Genomic DNA, 22515 nt, shown 5'->3' with positions numbered 1-22515 from the left:
ATGGAGAATCTTACATGGGGTTGTAGCTGTGAATGCTTTTATTTCTGTAATAAATCCAGAGATAAGTGCTGATTGTCCATTTTGCTCTCAGAGAGTGTGAAAGATTGAGACCTTTATTTTCTGTTGTAGAGTCTTTTTTTAAGGAATTTAATGACAATTTCTCTATGCAAATGTTTATTTGTGGTTTTAAATATGTTAAAAGAAAAGCTTCGGTGTGTCAGTTTTTTTTTTCTTTGGTGAATTTTGTTTTGGGCCAATCAAAGATGGCTATTTATGTGAGTAGGAAGAATAAGATTGAAAACACTTCAGGACAAGATGTACTGAGGGTTTTTTTCCAATGTAATCAAGTCAAGGATAATTACAGATTTTAATTTTTTCAAGTCTATGAAAGATTTGCCATGTTTTGAAATTAAATGGTGTAGTGGAGAGGTTTTATGTTCTGTGAATGAAGGGATATTAATTTTTGATATTGAGTATTTTATAGTGTTATTCATGAATAGAAGTAGAAAGAGTGGTTTTATTATGTTTTTGTTTTCTAAAGGTAGAATGATGTTATAAAATAATGTTTTATTCTTGATTGTAATAAAATGTGTTTTCAAATTTAATTCTCTCTCGCGCGCTCTCTCTCTCTCTCTCTCTCTCTCTCTCTCTCTCTCTCTCTCTCTCTCTCTCTCTCACTCTCCGCGAATCACATTCATAAAGGACCGGGAGCAGCTGGCCCGTACAGTTAATGAATAACGGATCAACTATGATGTGACTATCGTGGATTCGTACATCGCGATATCGATGCTTAAACGACACATCGTGCAGCCCTACTGTCAACTGTTTGATTGCCAGTATACTTCAAAATATCTTATTTTTTATTCAACAGCTGAAAGAATAATTCACACAGGTTTGAAACAAGTCGAGGGTGATGGCAACTGTAATTTTGGGGAGAACGATCTCTTTAATATGCAGATGACAGCTCTGGTTCCATTTCCTCAAATAGTTTCACTATCAAAACATCACGTCCAACCGGCATGGCAACACCGGCTCAACCAATAGCATTAATTTGTTTGGTTTGCTGACCAGTGCCAGACAGTGAGTGTGTTTGACAAACTTATTTGTAGACAGTCTTGATGTCTGATGACGGTAGTGGCATAGAAATTACACATTTCAGCTTTAAAACGTTTGAACAATGCACTCACCGTGTGATGTCTTCAATCAGCTGAGACGGATCGGGAGGATAGAATTTGACAGCAAAGGAGAAATGCCAGGGACCCACTAAAAACAATCAGACATAGACTCACATTTATCAGATTCAAGCAACCAAGGTTACAAAGCCCAAGTGTCTTATTTACCAACACTTACCACGGATTTGTTTTTTGATTTCTTTCGAAGGATCCAGCCAATTCTAAAAGAAAGAACAAAATTCCTCTATCAGCCAGGACAAATTGATAAGCAAATGCTGCAGTTTCAGCACTGTCACCTCCACGGCAGGAGCAATCACCTCATACATATTCTGTAAAATGGTCAGTACATTAATATTCTGCAGCCACAGGAGCACTTAAAGAGTAGATAAATGCCATCTCCAGCACAATGCAATCCAGTAAGGTCACCCAAAACCTGGTGACACTCGAAAACGTTTAATGCCAGCTCACCTCGGTCCAGAGGAGATGAGAAGCACTGCCTTATTCACATCTCACAGTACCAGCTTTCATAAATGCCACCGATACATGTAAAATATAGGACCGGGAGTGAAATCATCTCAGAAATCGCTTTCATTTGCTGTACAGACAAGTCACACCAAAGATATTTGCACTGAAAGCCTGGTTATTTTTATCTGCCCACCAGGCTTGCAAATGTCTTCATACTTTAACATAAATCTTCTCCATTTGATAAATGGTCCATTTTCTGTTTCTGGATCTGTTACTGTCTTTACAAGTGTTTCTAACAAACCCTGAGTTCTCAGCAGGTCTGACTTCCCATGCTTGACACATGTGGCCTTCAAACCGAAATCATTCACCTTTCAAACTGCAGATTTGTTGGCCCGGGAACAATCCCGCTGATCATAGCAGCAGGCAAAGGAGCCTCAGCTGGGAAAAAGAGCTAAGTGGAACTAGACTGGGACAGCTGTGGTGGTGCAAGCAGGGTCCTTATGGTTAAACTAGGACTGGGGAGATCCTCAGAGCATTTCCATCAGTCAAACCCTACCTCCAACAGTCCCAATCACAAGGACGCAGAGCCCCATGATTTCAACTCAATTATGTGTATGTGTATATTGAGAGGTCACTGTAGTGCATGGGAATAGATGGAAAACACAAGAATGCTCTTGTTAACGGAGCAAAATATCCGTTTCCTACTTACAAATGAAGAAAACATAAGAATGCTTTTGGATGTTCGCATTTAAAGTTAACCAAGTGAGCAATTGATAAATTAAACTATAGCAGTTATCCTTATTTTGCAACATGGAAGTAATGTTTTCTTTGAACATTTGAGACTTCATTTGTTAGCTCTCTAGGTAAATAACTAAAATAATAACAAAGTGCAGGAAACCAGAAAGATTATATGCACTACACATCAGTGCCTACAACTACGATAATGAATTAAAACTTATGTAGATGCTAAAGTCTGGAGACAAACTTTATGTTGGCTTGAATGTATGAAGTAGTTTAAAAGGCTTTACGTTTGAAGATGTTAAGAAGTAGTTTACATTTTTAAAATAAACTTTTGTACATATAGATGGTAAGATAAGAATGAACGTAAGTGGCACCCACTTTCCCTGCATTTATTTTCCATTTTTTGAGAAGCTTTTGTTTTTCCTGCTAGTTCTGCCGTGCTAGAATGGAGGAACGAGCGAGATTCATATCCGTGGATCAGGCGAGCCTCAACCCCTTCTTCGCGAGGGTGTTTTGTGCCGTTCGCCCTCGCCAGCTCTCTCGAGGGGGAAACCCTTGCAATGCTGTTCCAGATTGTAATGACATTTGATCATCCCACGGAGCTCCCAGACACCACCGACCTCAACTGACAGGAGACATTCATCTGTCTGGAGAGTTTCCGTTCCCGGTCCAGAACCCTTCCGCCAGCTGGCGGGACCATGTCGGCCGTCTGCGGCTCACCACAGTAGGAGGACCATGACAACAATTTTAAATCATAATTCTATCACTGTCGAAAAATATGTTGTCTTACATTAAAATAGACCAATTTAATTAACCTATTCTATTGACGTTTGTATGTCAACTGTAAATTAACCCTAACTTTGCTTTAAAAAGCATCGTAAGATCTCCTAACTGAAGGTCATGATCACAAACGGAAATCACTTTCGGAAAATGGCCATCACATGTTCCCTTCAAAAGTGGACTTCTGAAAGGACCCTTCGTGAAGTGAATCAGTTGTTCATTTCGTTTGGAACATCCCTACGAATGGCGTCCCCTTCCCGACATTCCCTTCAAGGGCTCAAAAAAGTAGAATGAATCTGCATTTCGAACGGATCATGTGAATCAATGATTCAGATGTCCATTCATAAAGTGAGTTTACTTCATTCCTGAATAAATCAGTCATTTGAACAAATCAAAAGAAAGACTCAAGTACATTTAACGCCACCTGCTGGAAGTTTTAGTTTCTTAACATGTTTCAGCAAATTGCTAGCATGTTCACATTTTGCTAACATGAATCTACCATGATTTAACATTTTGTTAACATGTTTTATCATGTTTATTTATGTTTTGTTAACATGAACATTACTAACATATTAGCTGTAAATATAATATTTTTAACTCATTGCTAATATGCTATACAATTTTGCTATGATTTTAAATGTTTCTAGCATTATTTTACATATTGTAAAGTTTAAACAAGTTGCTAACATGTTTTTAACATGTTTTTCTATTTTTCGTAATAGTTTTCTTGATGTTGCTAGCATTGTTTAACATAGGCCTATTGACACAATTTCCAGCATGTTTCTGACATAAAAAATACCAGTTTGCAATATAACACAGCATAGCAGCCTGTTTTTGTAAAAGTAAAATAACTGGAAGCATATGACACTATTAGACTCGTACATTCAAGTTACACAAGGCAGGAATAATAATAAATAAAAAAATTCTCACCAATATGTGCTCTAAGTTAAAAGTAATTATAGCAATTATATAAAAAATAGTACAATGGGATGACATAAGAGGTGAACTCTGACCTTTTGGCTCTCTGTGTCACTGAAGGTCAGGCCAAAGTAGTCCTTCTCCAAGAGGTTGAGATGTTCACAAACCATATCCAATAACAACTGTCCTTTACAGAGCTTCTGTATAGACAGAAGAACAAATACAGAGAAAGAGCACAAGAGAAAAAAGACTGATTTAGTGTTTGTCAATGCAGAAAATGCCATCTTTCAGATTTTAATCAAAGTCGGGAGTGTCTCTAATCTCTTGACTGGCACACGGTATCATTCCCTTGAGAATATGATGATACCTGGGTTTCGATCATGCAATGCTATGGTGTTTTTATGATTTTAAGTTTCAACCAGTAAGATGCTGATTAAATGCAATATTTGTGCTGTACAAGAGGCTCAAAAAGTCCCCAAATATGCTGTGAATAAGCAATGATTTATGTAATAAATCCATGTAATTTCCATCTATTTACTGGGTCAATGATAAGGTGAAGATTAGCAAGTACTGGTGCATCTCAATAAATTAGAATGCCAGCGGAAGGAATGAAGTGCTCCAAAATGTCTTGGTAAATGGGTGCAGTCACTTTGGTTTTCAAAAAACACAGTGGACCAACACCAGCAGATGACATTGCACCCCAAATCATCACAGACTGTGGAAACTTAACACTGGACTTCAAGCAACTTGGGCTATGAGTTTCTCCACCCTTCCTCCAGACTCTAGGACCTTGGTTTCTAAATGAAATACAAATCTTGCTCTCATCTGAAAAGAGGACTTTGGACCACTGGGCAACAGTCCACTTCTTCTTCTCCTTAGCCCAGGTAAGACGCCTCTGATGTTGTCTGTGGTTCAGAAGTGGCTTAACAAGAGGAATACGACAACTGTAGCCATACTCCTTAACACGTCTGTATGCCTTGACCCCAGCCTCAGTCCATTCTTTGTGAAGTTCACTCAAATTCCTGAATTGATTTTGCTTGACGATCCTCATAAGGCTGTGGTTCTCTCGTTGGTTGTGAATATTTGTCTTCCACACTTCTTCCTTCTACTCAACTTTCTGTTAACATGCTTGGATACAGCACTCTGTGAACAGCCAGCTTCTTTGGCAATTAATGTTTGTGGCTTACCCTCCTTGTGAAGGGTGTCAATGATTGTCTTCTGGACAACTGTCAGATCAGCAGTCTTCTCTATGATTGTGTAGCCCAGTGAACCAAACTAAGAGACCCTTTTGAAGGCTCAGGAAACCTTTGCAAGTGTTTTTAGTTGATTAGCTGATTAGCATGTCACTAAATTTAAATTTGTTGAATTGGTGGGGTTTTGTTAAATGTGAGCCAAAATCATCACAATTAAAAGAACCAAAGACATAAACTACTTCAGTCTGTGTGCACTTAATTTAACACAATAGTTTCACAATTTGACTTGAATTACTGAAATAAATGAACTTTTCCATGACATTCTAATTTATTGAGATGAACCTGTAAATCAAGTCAAGTAAAATGTCCCCCAAATTGTTACGAAGCAGTTTTACATGAAAATCATGATGTTTAGAATATCTCAATTTCTTGGTGCCTTTCAAATTCAGCAGATTAGAGGTGGATAATAATGTAGTTTCTATTTTTTTATAATGACACAAGAAATCAAGACTGAGATCTGATATAAAGTATGTATCGCTTATTGTGAGTTTACAAAGCAAGAGTACAGTTAAATATTTTGAAACAATAGAAACAATCAAGTAATTTAGATTTAAACTTTTTAAATTTAGATTGTGTGTGTGTGTGTGTGTGTGTGTGTGTGTGTGTGTGTGTGTGTGTGTGTGTGTGTGTGTGTGTGTGTGTATATATAACTTCTATATCCATCTTATTTAAAGAGCAGGGAGATAATATATAAAATAATAATTTGTTTAACAGTCTTAAAGATAAGAGATTGAAATAATGAAATCATCTACCCTTTATTACATTAAATGCTTCAATGAATACTCAAGAAATGAACACTTACGTGCTGTTTCTAGAAAACCTCAGTCTTATATTCTATATTCATATAATCTTCAGTCATAGCTAAGCATCTGTGTGTCTTTCTGACCACACCCTGTCATTCTGCACAATAGAGTGGCATATGCAACACGCTTGAGACTCGGCTCTGGCATTGCCTTTTTACAGAAACACTGATCACTCGCCGCCCAGGGAGCCCGTTTCCCGCGGCGACAGGGATACAGCTCAGCTGTTTCCATGGCAACAGAAGTGGTGAGGTTTTATGTGTGCATGTCTGTGTGTGTGTGTGTGTGTGTGTGTGTGTGTGTGTGTGTGTGTGTGTGTGTGTGTGTGTGTGTGTGTGTGTGTGTGTGTGTGTGTGTGTGTGTGTGTGTCACTTCCCTGGCCTCTCATGGCTGAAACACAAGGTTTTTTTAAGAGGCAGAGAGAAAGAGAGAGTGGGTGTGCTACCATAAAAATGCTTCTTAAGTTACCCATGGAGGCCCTCAATTACACCAGCATATTATATTTGTATGTAAAGGCAATTTCATAGTTTTTAACCCAACATAATGTACTTCAAGACTTAATTTTGATAGATCCCCGGGTGCAGAAATGTACTCCGAGTTCTGACTAACAATAGTAGTGTCCTTGTTGCCATTTGTGATTTTAGCTGGTACAGTATGTTCACAACTTGCTTGTGATGAGAAGTGCTCTGCTGTGTTTATTTAGGGGGTAGATTTTTAATATTGATGATGTGACATGAATTAATGAAATTTAATTCACAGAGAGATTTCTTTTTGCTTTTTGATCAACTCAAGAATAAGCCATTGTTCCAGCGAAGACATCAGATATTTAAAGGAACAGTTCACACATGCTTAACTCAACTTTCTTTCATCTGTGGAACAGAAAAGGAGATATTTAGCTACAGTCATGCTCAGAATTGTTCATAGTAAATATGAACAAAGAAGGCTGTGAAAATAAGTCTGCATTGTTTATCTATTTGATATCTCATAAAAAAACATAACATTTAATTGAAGTAAAAAAGGTAAAAGTGGAGCAAAATCACATTATGAAATATGATGAAATACAAAGGGAAAAAACATCATAGCATTAATTAAAAAATTACAATCAACAGAAAATATAACAAATCTGCCTGGAAGAGGATGTGGGTCTATTTTGTCTTAAAGCAAGGCAAGGAGGAGAGTTTGAGTAGCCAACAACTCTCCAAGGATCACAGCTGGAGAACTGCAGTTAAAACAATATTGGGGTCAGAAAGCCAGAAAAACATATTAAACAGCATCTACATCAACACATGTTGTTTGGTAGAAGAATCTAGAAAATAAAAACTGAAAACATAAAAGAATTTGATTTATTGTGGCCAGTGTGTATTGGTGGAAAACATTTATTTTATAATGAGATTTAACTCCCATTTTAAATTCTTATTCTCCAAGGAAAAAGTAAAATTTCTGTAAATGTTTTAAATAAAAGATCAAAAGGATTAATGATACAGATTTATTTTCAGATCTTTCTTTGATCATATTTACCTAAGGTATGATGAATTTTGAGCACACCTTTATTATTTTTCCTAAATATTAAAAGTGAATGGGGACAGGACAGGCTGATGATTGTAATAAATAAACTTCCTATCACAACTGTTACATTAAATTAATATATTAAAGGGATAGTTCACCCAAAAATCTAACTCTGTCATTTTACTCAGCCTCATGTTGTTCCAAACCTGTATGATTTTCTTTCTTGTGTGGAGTATAAAAGAACAGGCTTCAAAGAAACCTGGTATCCGAACAGTTTTGGTGGCCATTAACTTCCATTGAACATACAGGAAAAAAAACAAAAACAAAGACATTTCTAAAAAAAATGAAGAATGAAAGTCATACAGGATGAAAAATGTCATTCTTGAACTACACCTATACCTTCAAAACGCCATGTACTGTAGCTTTCAAGTTTTAATTAAGTAAAAATAATAATGTACAAAGACTATGTTTTACAATTAAGTACAAATAATCAAAGTTAACCACTTGAGCTGTTATTTTGATTTTTTGAGAGTTAGGCATATGCAATATTGGACCCACCGGTGGGTCCCCAGAGATGATGTGGTTAATAAGAAGCAAATAGCCTACAAACAACAGAAAAGCAGACATTTGAAACTAGGCAGAAAATCGCAGCAGTAAAATTGTTTTTTAAGCCTAACTTTGCGTTGATTTAGATGGTTTATTATGGCTAAAAAAATTAACATGCAAACATGCATGTGAGCGTCCAAAAGCAGCCACTTCTCCTATTGTCACTATTTGTCCTTTTGAAGTGCAGTAAGTATGAATTTTTATTTTATTTTTTTCTTATATGGAAAAGAGCAGCTTGGGCATAATACCTCCTCTTTTGTGTTCTGTGGAGGAAATAAAGTCACACAAATTTGAAATGAAATAAATGAAACATTTTTTAAATCTCCGTGAACTTTAGCCAAGGGTGACAAACGCACAAGCCTGGCATACCCTCCTCTGAAAGGCTGTACTATTATTTACTCCATGGGACCACTAATATGTCACCATTATAGATTTCCCATCCTCCTCCCCTTCAGCCAAGCGTAGAAGACTAGAAGTATAGGCGGCCTTTGACCTTTAGACTGGACAGTCTGTCTCTCTCAGTAGGTGTTGCAGCATCCGTAATGGCAAACGGATGGGAAAAGCTACCAGAGAGCCACGAATAACACCCCAGAGGACAGCCCTGTCTGAAAACACCCTGGAAATCCATCAGCCGGCAGACCCCTGGGGCACACAGGCAGACGTGGCACTGATCTCAGAGCAGTATGTGGAGCTCCCTGGAGAGCTACTAGTGTGGGAGGGCTTTTCACCTATCAATGACCCCCCCCCCCAACACCCCCCCCCCCCACCCTGTGCTGTAATTCCCAAAAGCAGCAACATGGAGCTGTGAAAATTCCAATGAGGGACTGAAATGTGAGGTACATCACTGGGATTTATTGTTCGACACTATTCTAATATCTATGCATATTATTACTGTAAATACAGCTGCTGGTTTGTATGTGTCAAACGTAATAGTTTGGAAAAGTCTTAATTTAGCGCCATAAAATGCATTAAATATTTGAGATGTACTTTGTTATTAGAGATACTGTAAAAATACCCAACACCATTAATTAAAGTTTCACACATACTCTCTTAAGTATGTGAGTGCTAAAACTGAGATATTTTTTATAAACAACTCTAATTTAAATATCATTAGTGAAAGTACAAACAGAGTTGGGATGTTTGATTCATATCCACAAACCCTTTGAGTAAATCACTGATTTAAAAAAAACTGAGCGGATGAACTCAAAGAAGTGTCCCTGTGCAATTTTATGTTTAAAAACATTTTTGTAAATATAAACATGTATATATTGTCATTTTGATGCAAATTTATTCTAATGATTAGATATGTTAAACTAGATTTTTGAACATTTTTGATTATGTCGAGGAGATTACTTCTAAATGATGCTTACAATTTCTTATGATTAAAAATAATTACACTTTTAAGAGAATTCATCATTGCAAATACTGTATATAACTGACATTGTCTGAAAAAATGAAAAATTTGTTGAAAAAATTTGTCTGAAAAAATGTTAGGATAAATATATAATTTTAAATTACACTACCAAAGATTTTGGGGTCAGTAAGATTTTTAATGTTTTTGAAAGAAATCTCTTACGCTCACAAAGGCTGCATTGATTTGGTCAAATATACATAAAACCAGAAATATTGTGAAATATAATTTTAAATAACTATTGGATTTTAAAATTAATAAAGATAACTTAATAAAATAACTTTTCTATTTGAATATATTTTAACATTAAAAATATTCCTGTGATGTAAAGTTGAATTTTCAGCATCATTAATTCAGTCTTCAATGTCACATGATCCTTCAGCAATCAATATCTAAGAAACATTTCTTATTACTATACTTTTTTGGAAATATTGATATTTTTCAGAATGTCATTTTTTTTACAAATACACTCTCAGAAAAAAAGGTAAATAAATTACAAAGATGCACATTTTAGCTTTTGTACCACAGATCAATCCAGTAAAAACGTTGTATATTTTGTACCTTTTTTTCTGAAATTGTAGAAATATTATGTAACATCATACAGTATTTCCAATAGAATTTTTCAGCTACACTGTCTGGCTCTGCTGGAAAAATCTCAACTAATCTAGCTGTTTAAGCAGTCTGCAGGCATGTGGTTGACTTGACAGAGGAATACAGCACTACTGGAGAACAGTATGTGAAATCCCGAGAGCCCTGGAGGTCCGGGACCATGTTTCTACAGAACAACACAAATTAGATTTAGCACACGCCAGCAACTACTGTACCTCCACCCCGCTCTCATAGGCAGATCCATCGAGCAGTGTCACTTTCACAGCTACTGTCTTTGGTCTTTTGGAAGATTTCTGTGGCGATCTGGACATCCTACTAGGTGTTTTCTCTGACGAATCATCTGTGTCTCTGTGCTCATCCGACATCTTTGAATCGTGATCCTGGATAGAAGTGATCAAAAGTGTAAAAATCATGAACTGCTCAAAAACAATGCGTGAAAGGAGGTTTCATGAATGAATTCCAAATGATAGAAAGCTTCATGGCATAGTCAAACATATTATAAGGCTTGATATTTAATAAATGATAGATCTTAGGCTTACCGTGTAACCTCCGTCTGCTGTATTCTTTACGGCTGAACTGCTCTCTGACATAGCAATCACTTGCAGTCCTAAAGTAATACAAAAGATTTGAATAAAACTCAATAAACAGATTAAACTTTCCTCTTGCTTCACCATATTAATTTCATATTAACTTCTTATAGGCCTAACAGGTCTAATGAACATATAAATGCTGTGTATTTGACTACTGGCTCTTAAATCACTTTGATAGCATTAAAGAGGTTTTTTTAACCTAAATAATCTTTTACATGCCATAAAATAAGCTGGTTTAGAGCAACACATTGTTATTAAATTATTGTGAGCTTTCCCTTTAATATGATTCAATAGATGAAGAACAAACAAACACTTCTGCGGGTTTATCTAATGAGCCGTGCTGCGATATGTTCATGCGGTCTGCAGAGCAAACGTTTCATAATTAGTCACCAAATGGCCAGAACAAAATCTGTTTGACTGTTTCTTGAAGCTACTGAAGCTCCTGTAAAAGGACAGTGCAGGGAATGTGTTTATTGACATGTGGTCATGAGAAACATCTAAAACATTACATTACATGTCTGGAGCATAAGTATAATTAGCTAGTGATGATCTCATATTAATAAATTAACAAACTGTGATACACAGTTTGAGTAAACAGATTTATTATGAGTACAATGAAAGCATTTATTAAATAAGCTATCTGTCTTTCTCCAGAATAGAAATCTTTGTGATCTCTGTTAAATTAAGACAGATGGATGTAGAAGCATGCATCTAAAAACAGTAAAACGCTTAAAACCTGGCTAAATATGCAATCCTTTTTAGTCAATAAACTTCTCTGTGTTTAATGGTGTTTAGGTGTCGCAGCTTGACAGTGTGACACCACTGTGAATATGCTAATTACCTTCATTTCCATCTCATTCACTTGCACCACGCTGTGCTACTAAAAGCCCCAAACATCTCCCCCACAGAAATTCTCCAAATATCACTCGATATAAGCATCGCTGTTCAAACAAACAAACCTCCCCATTTGACCATGCTCATTTTATCGCTCGCTATTTAAGTATCGGCAAATGTACCCATGATTCAGTCAGAAGACAAACAGCCAGTCTATTAAATGGCTAATCTATACATTTAACTCTGGTTGCTGACTTATCTCTTCTACCAATTAACTGGTTTTAACTGAAGCTCTGCATTTTGCCGTAATGGAGGACTTAGTGCTTTAATTATTTCAGCTGAACTGTTACAGCCTTGAGGGTTTGAGCTTTTTTTGATGCATTAATTCATAGAACAGAGGACAAGAAATGATGGAGAAAAGATCAAGATCGTGAAATATCTCAAGTCAGATCTAAACAAACTGTCCATGTGAGCAAAACACACATGAGTTTATTGATAGGGAGTTTAAGTGAAGTGAAGTGACATTCAGCCAAGTATGGTGACCCATACTCAGAATTCGTGCTCTGCATTTAACCCATCCGAAGTGCACAGTGAACACACACACAGAGCAGTGGGCAGCCATTTATGCTGCGGCACCCGGGGAGCAGTTGGGGGTTCGATGCCTTGCTCAAGGGCACCTAAGTCGTGGTTTTGAGAGCACTGTACATCCATTACCCCCACCCACAATTCCTGCCAGCCCGAGACTCGAACTCACAACCCTTCAATTACGAGTCCGACTCTCTAACCACAAGGCCACGACTTTCCCAATACATGCTGACGGGAGATACAGCATCAAAAATAAGATACAGTTTAAAGAAATATGAAGAGAAAACCCCTGAAAGACAATATCTATGTTAGCTTTAAAGCCAAACATTGATCAAATTCACTTAGCATATTACACATTTCAAATTTACATCAAAATGGGCTACAAATATTGAATTCTGTCCAATCAAATGCTCTCTAGAACAAGAATGCCCCTCCCTCTAAAACCATTTGCTGCCAGATAGTAAAGTATCAAATCATGAGTCATAGTTATGATGTAAATAAAACCTATTGGCTATTTTAAAAAAAAATTTGGGCCAAGCCTTTTGACATGCTCCACCCACACCCAACCATTTCAAATGGGCCATTACAACTAATGTTACAATAATATGATATATATATATATATATATATATATATATATATATATATATATATATATATATATATATATATATATATATATATATATGAGTGTGTGTGTGTGTGTGTGTGTGTGTGTGTGTGTGTGTGTGTGTGTGTGTGTGTGTGTGTGTGTGTGTGTGTGTGTGAGCTTGTTTTGTTAAAATGGTAATTGCAATGTTTTATCTCACAATTTAGTTTTTAGTTTTTTTCTTACATGGGGGTAAAAAATTCTGAATTGTGAGAAGTTGCTTTTTTATATCGCAATTCTGATTTTTTTCTCAGAATGAGAAACAAAGTTCAAATTGTGAGATATAAACTCAATATAAAGAAGAAAGTCAGAAATATAAGTCTGAATTACAGTATGAGATAAAAACATCACAATTATCTTTACATTTATTTTTTTTCTTCCATGGCAGAAATAAGCTATAGTTACATCTCATCTACTAAAAATGAGTTGAGCTGAATTAAATGGCAGCTACAGAAAGATATGAAGCCCCAGAAGAGTAACAGTCAGTTGCTTTTCCAGCTCCTTCTCTTTCAGTTAATGTGTGTTCAGATCAATATATTGATGAGGTCTTTTACTGGGCTAAGAAAGTCAGTTTATGGTCTAGAAATGAATTTATGTGCTAGCCATTTAAGTTATCACAAATCAATGTTTGTACAACAATATTTTAATGTTTGACTAAAATGATAATAATTATACTATATGACAAAATAAAAAAAAATGTGAAAAAATAAAAACCTCTATTTAAAAATATATAAGTGTATGTGTGGCTTTACTGAGCCTTTAGTGACATACACTAAAGGCTCAGTAAAGCCAGTGGCTTAAAGAAACAAACCTATCTCTGCTGAAGTCAACCCAGCTGGAGCTCAAGAAAATAAACAGCAAACACTTTAATGTGTCCATAGCACAACAGCCTGAAGAAAACCAATAGGAATAAATGGATCACACTATCACAAAGTGCAACTAAATGAAATGTCACATATGAGACACATAGCTTAACATTATAATAGCATAATTCACCCAGTTATATTTGACACATTTTACCATGTTTAAATCTATTTAATAGATTTAAAAAATGTCCAAATATATAATATATATATATATATATATATATATATATATATATATATATATATATATATATATATATATATATATATATATATTTATTTATTAATTTATTAATTATTTATTTATTATTTATTTATTTATTACTGGTGCATATAAATGCTTTTTTTTTTGCCAAAAGATGGCACTTGATCTGTTGCACTTGCCCCGGGTCTCTGCTTTACTTACAATAACAAATAAAATGACTCTGATTCTGATTATGCATTCATTAAATAGAAAAAGATAATGTATGCTCCTTCGAACATATGGGAAGCTTCAGAAGAAATACTAGACAGGTGGAGGGGAGACGGGTGCAGTTCAGATAGACAAGGAGAAAAATGCCAACCAAATTATTGTTACCTAATAAGTGAGACTTTAATTCCTCTGCATAATTACATCTTCCTTGTATAGATGAAGGAATAGATGAAGGATAATGTGGCATTAGTAACCGTAGTGTTGAAAAGCCAAGATTAACATTCTACATCCAGATGCTTGTATTGGGATTTAATGCTGTCGAGTTTCGAACCAAATGCATGTCAATTTGCACTACAAGAAACATATCTGAGGAGATTAAAAAGACCAATAACTAAGCACTTCAGAAGATGACACTGTATGGATGTACATAAGTGCCGAAAAACTCCCAATATTCAGGAAACTGCAGCTCTTGAAAAGAGCACAGGATGAATTGCAGAACATCTGGCCCACCATCCCTTGTTCCTAACATTCAGAGAGCTACAGATCCTCCTCGGCTCAAATGCTACACAAATGCAGAAACATCTTGACTGTAATGGGTCTCTTTTGAGTTCCTACTCCTGGGACGGTTCTGGGGGAAATCAGCCCATTGTAAAGCGCCATCTGAGATCTTTAAATACGTCAGTTCAAAGAATATAACACAATTGTGATATGCAGTCTTTTTGGGGATAGGGTTAGCAATAGTATATTATACTGATTGGACTACCATTATTCTGAGATAAAGATGTACTTTATTAAACATATGACACTCACGGTAAGTTTACACAAAGTTCAATAAAGAAATACCAACTGTGCTTTTTTTCAAGTATGTGTTCTTTAACATCTCCTGGAAGTCAATTAACCTCAACCTTTTTCTAACTGTAACCTAGCTCTAACATCAAAAGAAATAATAACGGTTCATGAGAATGTTATCTGGAGATAGTTCACACAAAAAATTTAATTTTGTCATATTTTCGCCGATACAGTTAAAGTCAGTGAGGACTTGAGACCCCAGTGACTCTCATTATATGGTCAAAAACAGTTTCTTCAAAAGGTACACTAAAGAAATAAAGTAATAGATGTTTGGAACAACATGAGGATGAGTAAATGAACCTTTCAAATTGGTGTGAAGTTCTGTGAACTATCTTTTAACCCCAGACAAAGGCCTAAAGCAAGCTTTGAGAAGCCAGACTTCTGACTATCATCTCTTTCAGGTGCAGCTAATTTTGGGCCAAGAACCACCACCTCATACAGGAATAGACTGATTGAGAAAAGAAAAAAACAGTCACAGCTTGCTTTGTTTTAATGTGCTGTTTAATGTGTGATTTATTTGAAAATTGCCGATTAACACATTAGCAGTCTGGTGTGGGAAAAACTTGTTAAAATAATTGCACAGCAGTGTCAATACATGACCAGCTACAGCTATATACACAAAATACATTTGTTGAATTTGTAATCAAAATTATAATAATATATACTACATCCAAAAGTAAAAAAGGTAATTACTTTATAGATAACTTTGAATATACAATTCTACTCAGTTTACTCACCACTTGAGAGCTTCAAGCAAAAAATCTTTACAGCACACTTTATTTTAAGGTCCAATTCTTGCTATTAATAAACCATTAACTATGACTTTCTGTCACAGTGTCTGGGTTGTGTTCCCTGGGTTTCCACAAGGTGTCCTCCTTTCTCACGGTGTCTGTCTCCTTATCACTTCCTGTTCCCTTATTTGGTCACCTTCCTGCTGTTTAGTAATTGATTGTTCCCCACCTGTCTCCTGTTCCCTCATTATCCTTCTGTGTATTTATACCCGGTCTGTCTGAGTCTGTGTTACGGAGTCCTTGTTTAATGTCCTATAGTTATTCATGTCCGTCGCTTCTTGCCTTGCTTTGCCTTGTCTTCGTGTCTTGTTTATGTTTGATATTCTGGTTTTGACCCTGCCTGGACTGTTTACCCCTTTGGATTACCCTTTATTAAAGACATACTCGCAATTGGTTCTCTCTCCTGTGTTTTCCATAACACCGAACGTGACAGAAGGACTCCGTCATTCTAGGAACCAGCGGTATGTCGTCTTTCCGTTCCCCAGCCAAGATGGCGGAGAGGCGAGCCAAGTATCTTAGGTTGATCGCCCTCCGCCAAGAGGGAAATGAAGTGGGTGCCCTGGCTCAGGTGTTCTGGTCCCTGGCCGAGGGCATGGGCTACAATGATGCGGCCCTCAAGGACTATTTCAATGGCGGGCTGGATGATCCAGTGTCTCAGGAGGAGATGGCGCAGTTAGAGACACTGGAATTCTGGGAATTCGTGCGCTACCTGCAGCATCGGCTTCCGTGGGATGCCCCAGCCACTTCTGTCTCTTCCGGCGGGGTGGTCGTCAGCCCAGCACCACTGCCCAGGATGGCTACCAACCAAGCGCCACAACCCAAGATGGCCGCCAGTCCAGCACCACTGCCCAGGATGGCTACCAGCCAAGCGCCACAGCACAAGATGGCCGCTAACCCAGCGCCAATGCCCAAATTGGCCACCGTTCCAGCGCCACAGCCCAAGATGGCCGCCAGCCCAGTGCCAATGCCCAAATTGGCCACCGGTTCAGCTCCACACCCCAAGATGGCCGTCAGTCCAGCGCCACAGCACAAGATGGCCGTCAGTCCAGCGCCACAGCGCAAGATGGCCGCTAACCCAGCGCCAATGCTCAAATTGGTCACCAGTCCAGCGCCATAGTACAAAATGGCCGCCGGTCCAGCGCCACAACCCCAGGTGGCCGCCAGCCCAGCACCACAGTACAAGATGGCCGCCTGTCCAGAGTCATGGCCCAAGATGGCTGCTTGCCCAGCGCCGCTGCACTGGATGAGAGTCTCAGCTGACCCTCCGGAGTCGAGTCAGATTCCAGTTGACCCTCCAGAGTCGAGTCGGGTGCCAGTGAGCTCTCCAGAGTCGAGTCGGGTGCCAGTGAGCTCTCCAGAGTCGAGTCGGGTGCCAGTGAGCTCTCCAGAGTCGAGTCGGGTGCCAGTGAGCTCTCCAGAGTCGAGTCGGGTGCCAGTGAGCTCTCCAGAGTCGAGTCGGGTGCCAGTGAGCTCTCCAGAGTCGAGTCGGGTGCCAGTGAGCTCTCCAGAGTCGAGTCGGGTGCCAGTGAGCTCTCCAGAGTCGAGTCGGGTGCCAGTGAGCTCTCCAGAGTCAGGGCTAGTCACCGTTGACCTTTCAGAGTCAGGGCTAGTCAAGTCACCGTTGACCGTCAAGGACTGAGTCAAGTCACCGTTGACCGTCAAGGACTGAGTCAAGTCACCGTTGACCGTCAAGGACTGAGTCAAGTCACCGTTGACCGTCAAGGACTGAGTCAAGTCACCGGTGATCGTCAAGGACTGAGTCAAGTCACCGGTGATCGTCAAGGACTGAGTCAAGTCACCGGTGATCGTCAAGGACTGAGTCAAGTCACCGGTGATCGTCAAGGACTGAGTCAAGTCACCGGTGATCGTCAAGGACTGAGTCAAGTCACCGGTGATCGTCAAGGACTGAGTCAAGTCACCGGTGATCGTCAAGGACTGAGTCAAGTCACCGGTGATCGTCAAGGACTGAGTCAAGTCACCGGTGATCGTCAAGGACTGAGTCAAGTCACCGGTGATCGTCAAGGACTGAGTCAAGTCACCGGTGATCGTCAAGGACTGAGTCAAGTCACCGGTGATCGTCAAGGACTGAGTCAAGTCACCGGTGATCGTCAAGGACTGAGTCAAGTCACCGGTGATCGTCAAGGACTGAGTCAAGTCACCTCTGATCGTCAAGGACTGAGTCAAGTCACCTCTGATCGTCAAGGACTGAGTCAAGTCACCTCTGATCGTCAAGGACTGAGTCAAGTCACCTCTGATCGTCAAGGACTGAGTCAAGTCACCTCTGATCGTCATGAACAAAGGCAAGTCACCTCTGATCTTCATGAACAAAGGCAAGTCACCTCTGATCTTCATGAACAAAGGCAAGTCACCATTGATCTTCATGAACAAAGGCAAGTCACCATTGATCTTCATGAACAAAGGCAAGTCACCAATGATCTTCATGAGCAAAGGCAAGTCACCAATGATCTTCATGAGCAAAGGCAAGTCACCAATGATCTTCATGAGCAAAGGCAAATCACCAATGATCTTCATGAGCAAAGGCAAATCACCAATGATCTTCATGAGCAAATACAAATCACCAATGATCTTCATGAGCAGGGTCAGGCCAGCACCAATCTTTTGGAGTCCATTAAGGACACCAGGGAATTACCAGAGTTTCGTCGTCCCGTTGGTCCAGCCGCACGGAGGTCTGCTCCGCCTTGGGGGGCTCTGGTCCTGACCACATGGCTGTGGTGGTCTTCTGCTCCGCCCTGGGGGCCTTCCGCCCTGACCACACGGCTGTGGGGGTCTTCCGCTCCGCCCTGGAGGACTCTGGCTTCGTCCACAAGGACGTGGTGGTCTTCTGCTCCGCCCTGGGGGGCTTCCGTCCTGACCACACGGTTGTGGTGGTCTTCTGCTCCGCCCTGGGGGGCTTCCGTCCTGACCACACGGTTGTGGTGGTCTTCTGCTCCGCCCTGGGGGGCTTCCGCCTTGACCACACGGCTGTGGCGGTCTTCTGCTCCACCCTGGGGGGTGCCACATGATGTCCTTATGGATTTCTGTTTTGTGTTTCTTGGTTTCTGTTATGTTTCTGTCTGTTCCCCTCAGTGAGTCTGGCCCTCCGTCCCTCCCCCTGAGCCTCCATCTGTCCGCCTCCTTCCTGGTTTGTGTTGTGTCTTGTCGTGGAGCGTCTGGGAGCCGCTCCGTAGAGGGGGGGTCCTGTCACAGTGTCTGGGTTGTGTTCCCTGGGTTTCCACTAGGTGTCCTCCTTTCTCACGGTGTCTGTCTCCTTATCACTTCCTGTTCCCTTATTTGGTCACCTTCCTGCTGTTTAGTAATTGATTGTTCCCCACCTGTCTCCTGTTCCCTCATTATCCTTCTGTGTATTTATACCCGGTCTGTCTGAGTCTGTGTTACGGAGTCCTTGTTTAATGTCCTATAGTTATTCATGTCCGTCGCTTCTTGCCTTGCTTTGCCTTGTCTTCGTGTCTTGTTTATGTTTGATATTCTGGTTTTGACCCTGCCTGGACTGTTTACCCCTTTGGATTACCCTTTAATAAATGACTTACCTGCAATTGGTTCTATCTCCGTGCCTCATTGGATCCCTGCCGTGACACTTTCACCTCAAATTCTTAATTTGCTACTTACTAATAGTTAGTAAGGTAGTCGTTAAATTTAGGTATTGGGTAGGAATCGGGGATGTGGAAAACTGCCATGCAGAATATATGCTTTATTAGTACTAATAAACAGACAATGTGTTAATAAGCAGTTAATAAGCACTATAGTTAATAGTGAGAATCGGTCCACATACTAAAGAGTTACCAATCTTTTTTATATCTTTTCATGATTTGATGTCCCTAATCAACATTATTAACATATAGCATATTATACTGATTGGACTACTATTATTCTGAGATGAAAAAAAAAAAAACATAAAAATGCCTTAATCATGCTTTTACCTTTGGTGTGATTGCTAAGGAAAAGCCCATTTTTGACTGATAATGCAAAAGTATGACATCAAGCCAGTGACATCATAAGTAAGGTTCAATAAAGAAATGGCAGCCATGCTTTTTTTATGCAGATAGAGCCTTCTAATCATAAAACGTTAATTAGAAAAATGTTACACTTGGAATTATAAGGTTCTATCTTGCAAAATATTAATTTAATGAACAATTATCAAGAAATACAAACAGTTTGCTTATCATTTGTTTTAAAACATAAATTTATTGTTGTATCAACATGTACATTTAATGCTTCCTATGACATTTTTCATATTTTAGGATGAATCATTTTTTCTTGTTCAAGTTAAGCATAAAAGGCAGTGCTAAATATTTTGTCCAGTGCAGATGTTAATTGTAGGTAGGAATATGGTGGGTAATTAAACACATCATTGCAGGAACTGTTTAAGTAGCTACTGTAATACACCTGACCAGGACTTTATTCTATAGAAAGTGGAACAGGTAAATCTGCTTTCTCTCTAAAGATCAGTATGTCTGAGATAAACTGCTAACTTTCACTGTTGTCATTAAGATCCCATCAATTAGATTGTTGTCTATCTTGTAAAATTTAAGACATTTTCAAACTTTAAACTGCAAGAAAACAGACAATGCTTAAGTTGTTTAACAAAGACTAACACTTAAATGCATGAATGTTTTGCCATTTATTACATATTCAAGTCTTTAGGGACCCGGACCAAGGCTATATCTAACACAAACTGATCTCTATCTGCTGCAATAGCATAAAACACTCCTGATATTTTAATAACAATTATAAAAGAATAAAATAAACAAAATGTTGTTAGTTTTTAAAAACTTCGAGGCGTTCAATTTAAGCAGATGATTTTACTATCGCTGTCATCTTCAGAGCGCATTTCCCCAGTACATCCGGCATCTGGCTCATATTCACGATTTCAAACATATTCTCAAAACTATCATTCTCAATGATTCAAAAACATTTTGATCACTATTCACAACATCCACCATCAAATGACAGTGACACTTATATTTCACTGCATACAGTAATTGCTCGGCATAAAAGCCATTCTAAAGCCATTCAAGCCAGTAACATTTTTGGAGATGATATCATTCGTTTTATGCCTGTGATAATTACAAATGAAAATCACGTCATCATTGTGTATCAAGCAGTGCCACTTTGAGGAAAAAAGGTCTATTGCACATATTTAGTCATCAGACATTTATTTATTGTTGTGCAGAAATAAAATACTTACACTATTTTGTAGCCTACCTCAGGTTGCTACCAACCCTATACAGCCTAAATAAACATTGAAAAATGTTTCACTGAACATCACATAATGTAAATAAGTTGAAAAATATTTGAATAACTACATTTTGACAAAAATGACAGATAAAACCTTATAATTCCAAGGCGACGAGATAAAATGCATTGTCAGAGATCGACCTCTCAGTTAATGAAATAACAAGCAGTAGATTTGTTTCTCTGATTTCATCTGTTTCACTCCTGATCGTTATACATGGATGACTGTTCTGGTCAATACACATAATCAGCAGGCCGAGAGAGATAATAAAGAATCTGACATGGGGCGGTTCTGCTCCTGTCTTTTTCTTTTCTCGCTCTTGTTTAGATGTTTCTCCTCAAGGAGTTTGCTCATATGTATGCTTGTTGATGTCAGAGTGTGAAAATTTGCACCATTGGGGATGTTGTTTAGATCAATGGCATCTTAGGTTTTTGTAAACTTATAAAACACGGTTTTTTCACAAGTATTGCAAGATTGTACAGTAAATTATTTAGCCAATACTTCATGGATCATCAGTGAATCACTTTGAAAAAAATGGCAGTGGAATTTGTTTACACTTCAAATAAGCTTACATCATTTGTCTCTTCTTTTGAATTGTATCATCGTATGTGTCTAATTCACACAATTTTTGTGAATAAGTCATGTCTATATTACACTTTTCTCAGCCAATACACAAAATGTCAGCGCCAATCATAGCATATACAGTAACTTGTAAATTGGGGCATGTTGGAAAGTAAACTGATGCGCTACATTTATTTCTAATATGGAATTAAAAGCATAGTTCACCTAAAAAGAAAACTTCTGTCATTATTTATCTTACCCTCATGTCCTCCCAAACCCACATTACTTTCTTTAAACATGCTTTATTGAGGAATTCAATCCGTCTTACAAGCCTTCAGTTTTTAAGCGGCTTATCCTACTGTCAGATGTGTTGTTTAAAGGGTTAGTCGTCCATCTTCTACTCACCCTCAAAGCATCCTAGGTGTATGTAACTTTCCTCTTTCAGAATAATCCATGCATTCACAACAGGGGGACTTTTATTTATCCCGCGGGAGTCATGTGAGGGACATTTTATTGTAGATGTGTGCACTTTATTTCACGTCTTCTGAACTGTTGACAAAAAACATCCGCTTACCCCATTGAAAGGCTTGGAAGAGCAAGGACAATTTTTAAATAACTCCGATTAGATTATTCTGAAAGAAGAAAGTCACATACGCCGGATGCTTTGAGGGTGAGTAGAAGATGAATTTTCATTCTTGGGTGAACTAACTCTTTAATGCTTTTTTAGACTCGTTTTCATCAGCACACAGCTTGCATCATACAGTTGTATCTGTAAAAGTTTGCAATTCACGTATTTCCATTTTGAAATAATGCAAAGTGAATCTTTGCTCAAATTCAGACTTGAAAATTCAGCTCTGTTGAAA

At 38.4% G+C, this 22515-nt stretch overlaps 1 protein-coding gene across 6 annotated transcripts in view; it reads right to left on the bottom strand.

Moving 5' to 3' along the window:
- Positions 1-22515, bottom strand: part of si:dkey-178k16.1 (protein 4.1) — a 66234-nt gene that overhangs the window by 20669 nt on the left and 23050 nt on the right. For all 6 annotated transcript variants that reach the window (XM_059527416.1, XM_059527415.1, XM_059527418.1 and 3 more), the window contains exons 2-6: positions 10801-10868; positions 10477-10641; positions 4172-4276; positions 1351-1393; positions 1188-1263 (exon numbers count right to left, since the gene is read on the bottom strand). In XM_059527416.1, coding sequence (XP_059383399.1) covers positions 1188-1263; positions 1351-1393; positions 4172-4276; positions 10477-10641; positions 10801-10851 — 440 coding nt within the window. In that variant the 5' untranslated portion in view covers positions 10852-10868. The remainder of the gene's footprint in view (positions 1-1187; positions 1264-1350; positions 1394-4171; positions 4277-10476; positions 10642-10800; positions 10869-22515) is intronic.

This window comes from Carassius carassius, chromosome 37 (genome assembly GCF_963082965.1).
Source record: "Carassius carassius chromosome 37, fCarCar2.1, whole genome shotgun sequence".
In the NCBI taxonomy this organism is placed as follows: domain Eukaryota; kingdom Metazoa; phylum Chordata; class Actinopteri; order Cypriniformes; family Cyprinidae; genus Carassius; species Carassius carassius.
This window is presented reverse-complemented; position numbering and strand designations above follow the sequence as displayed.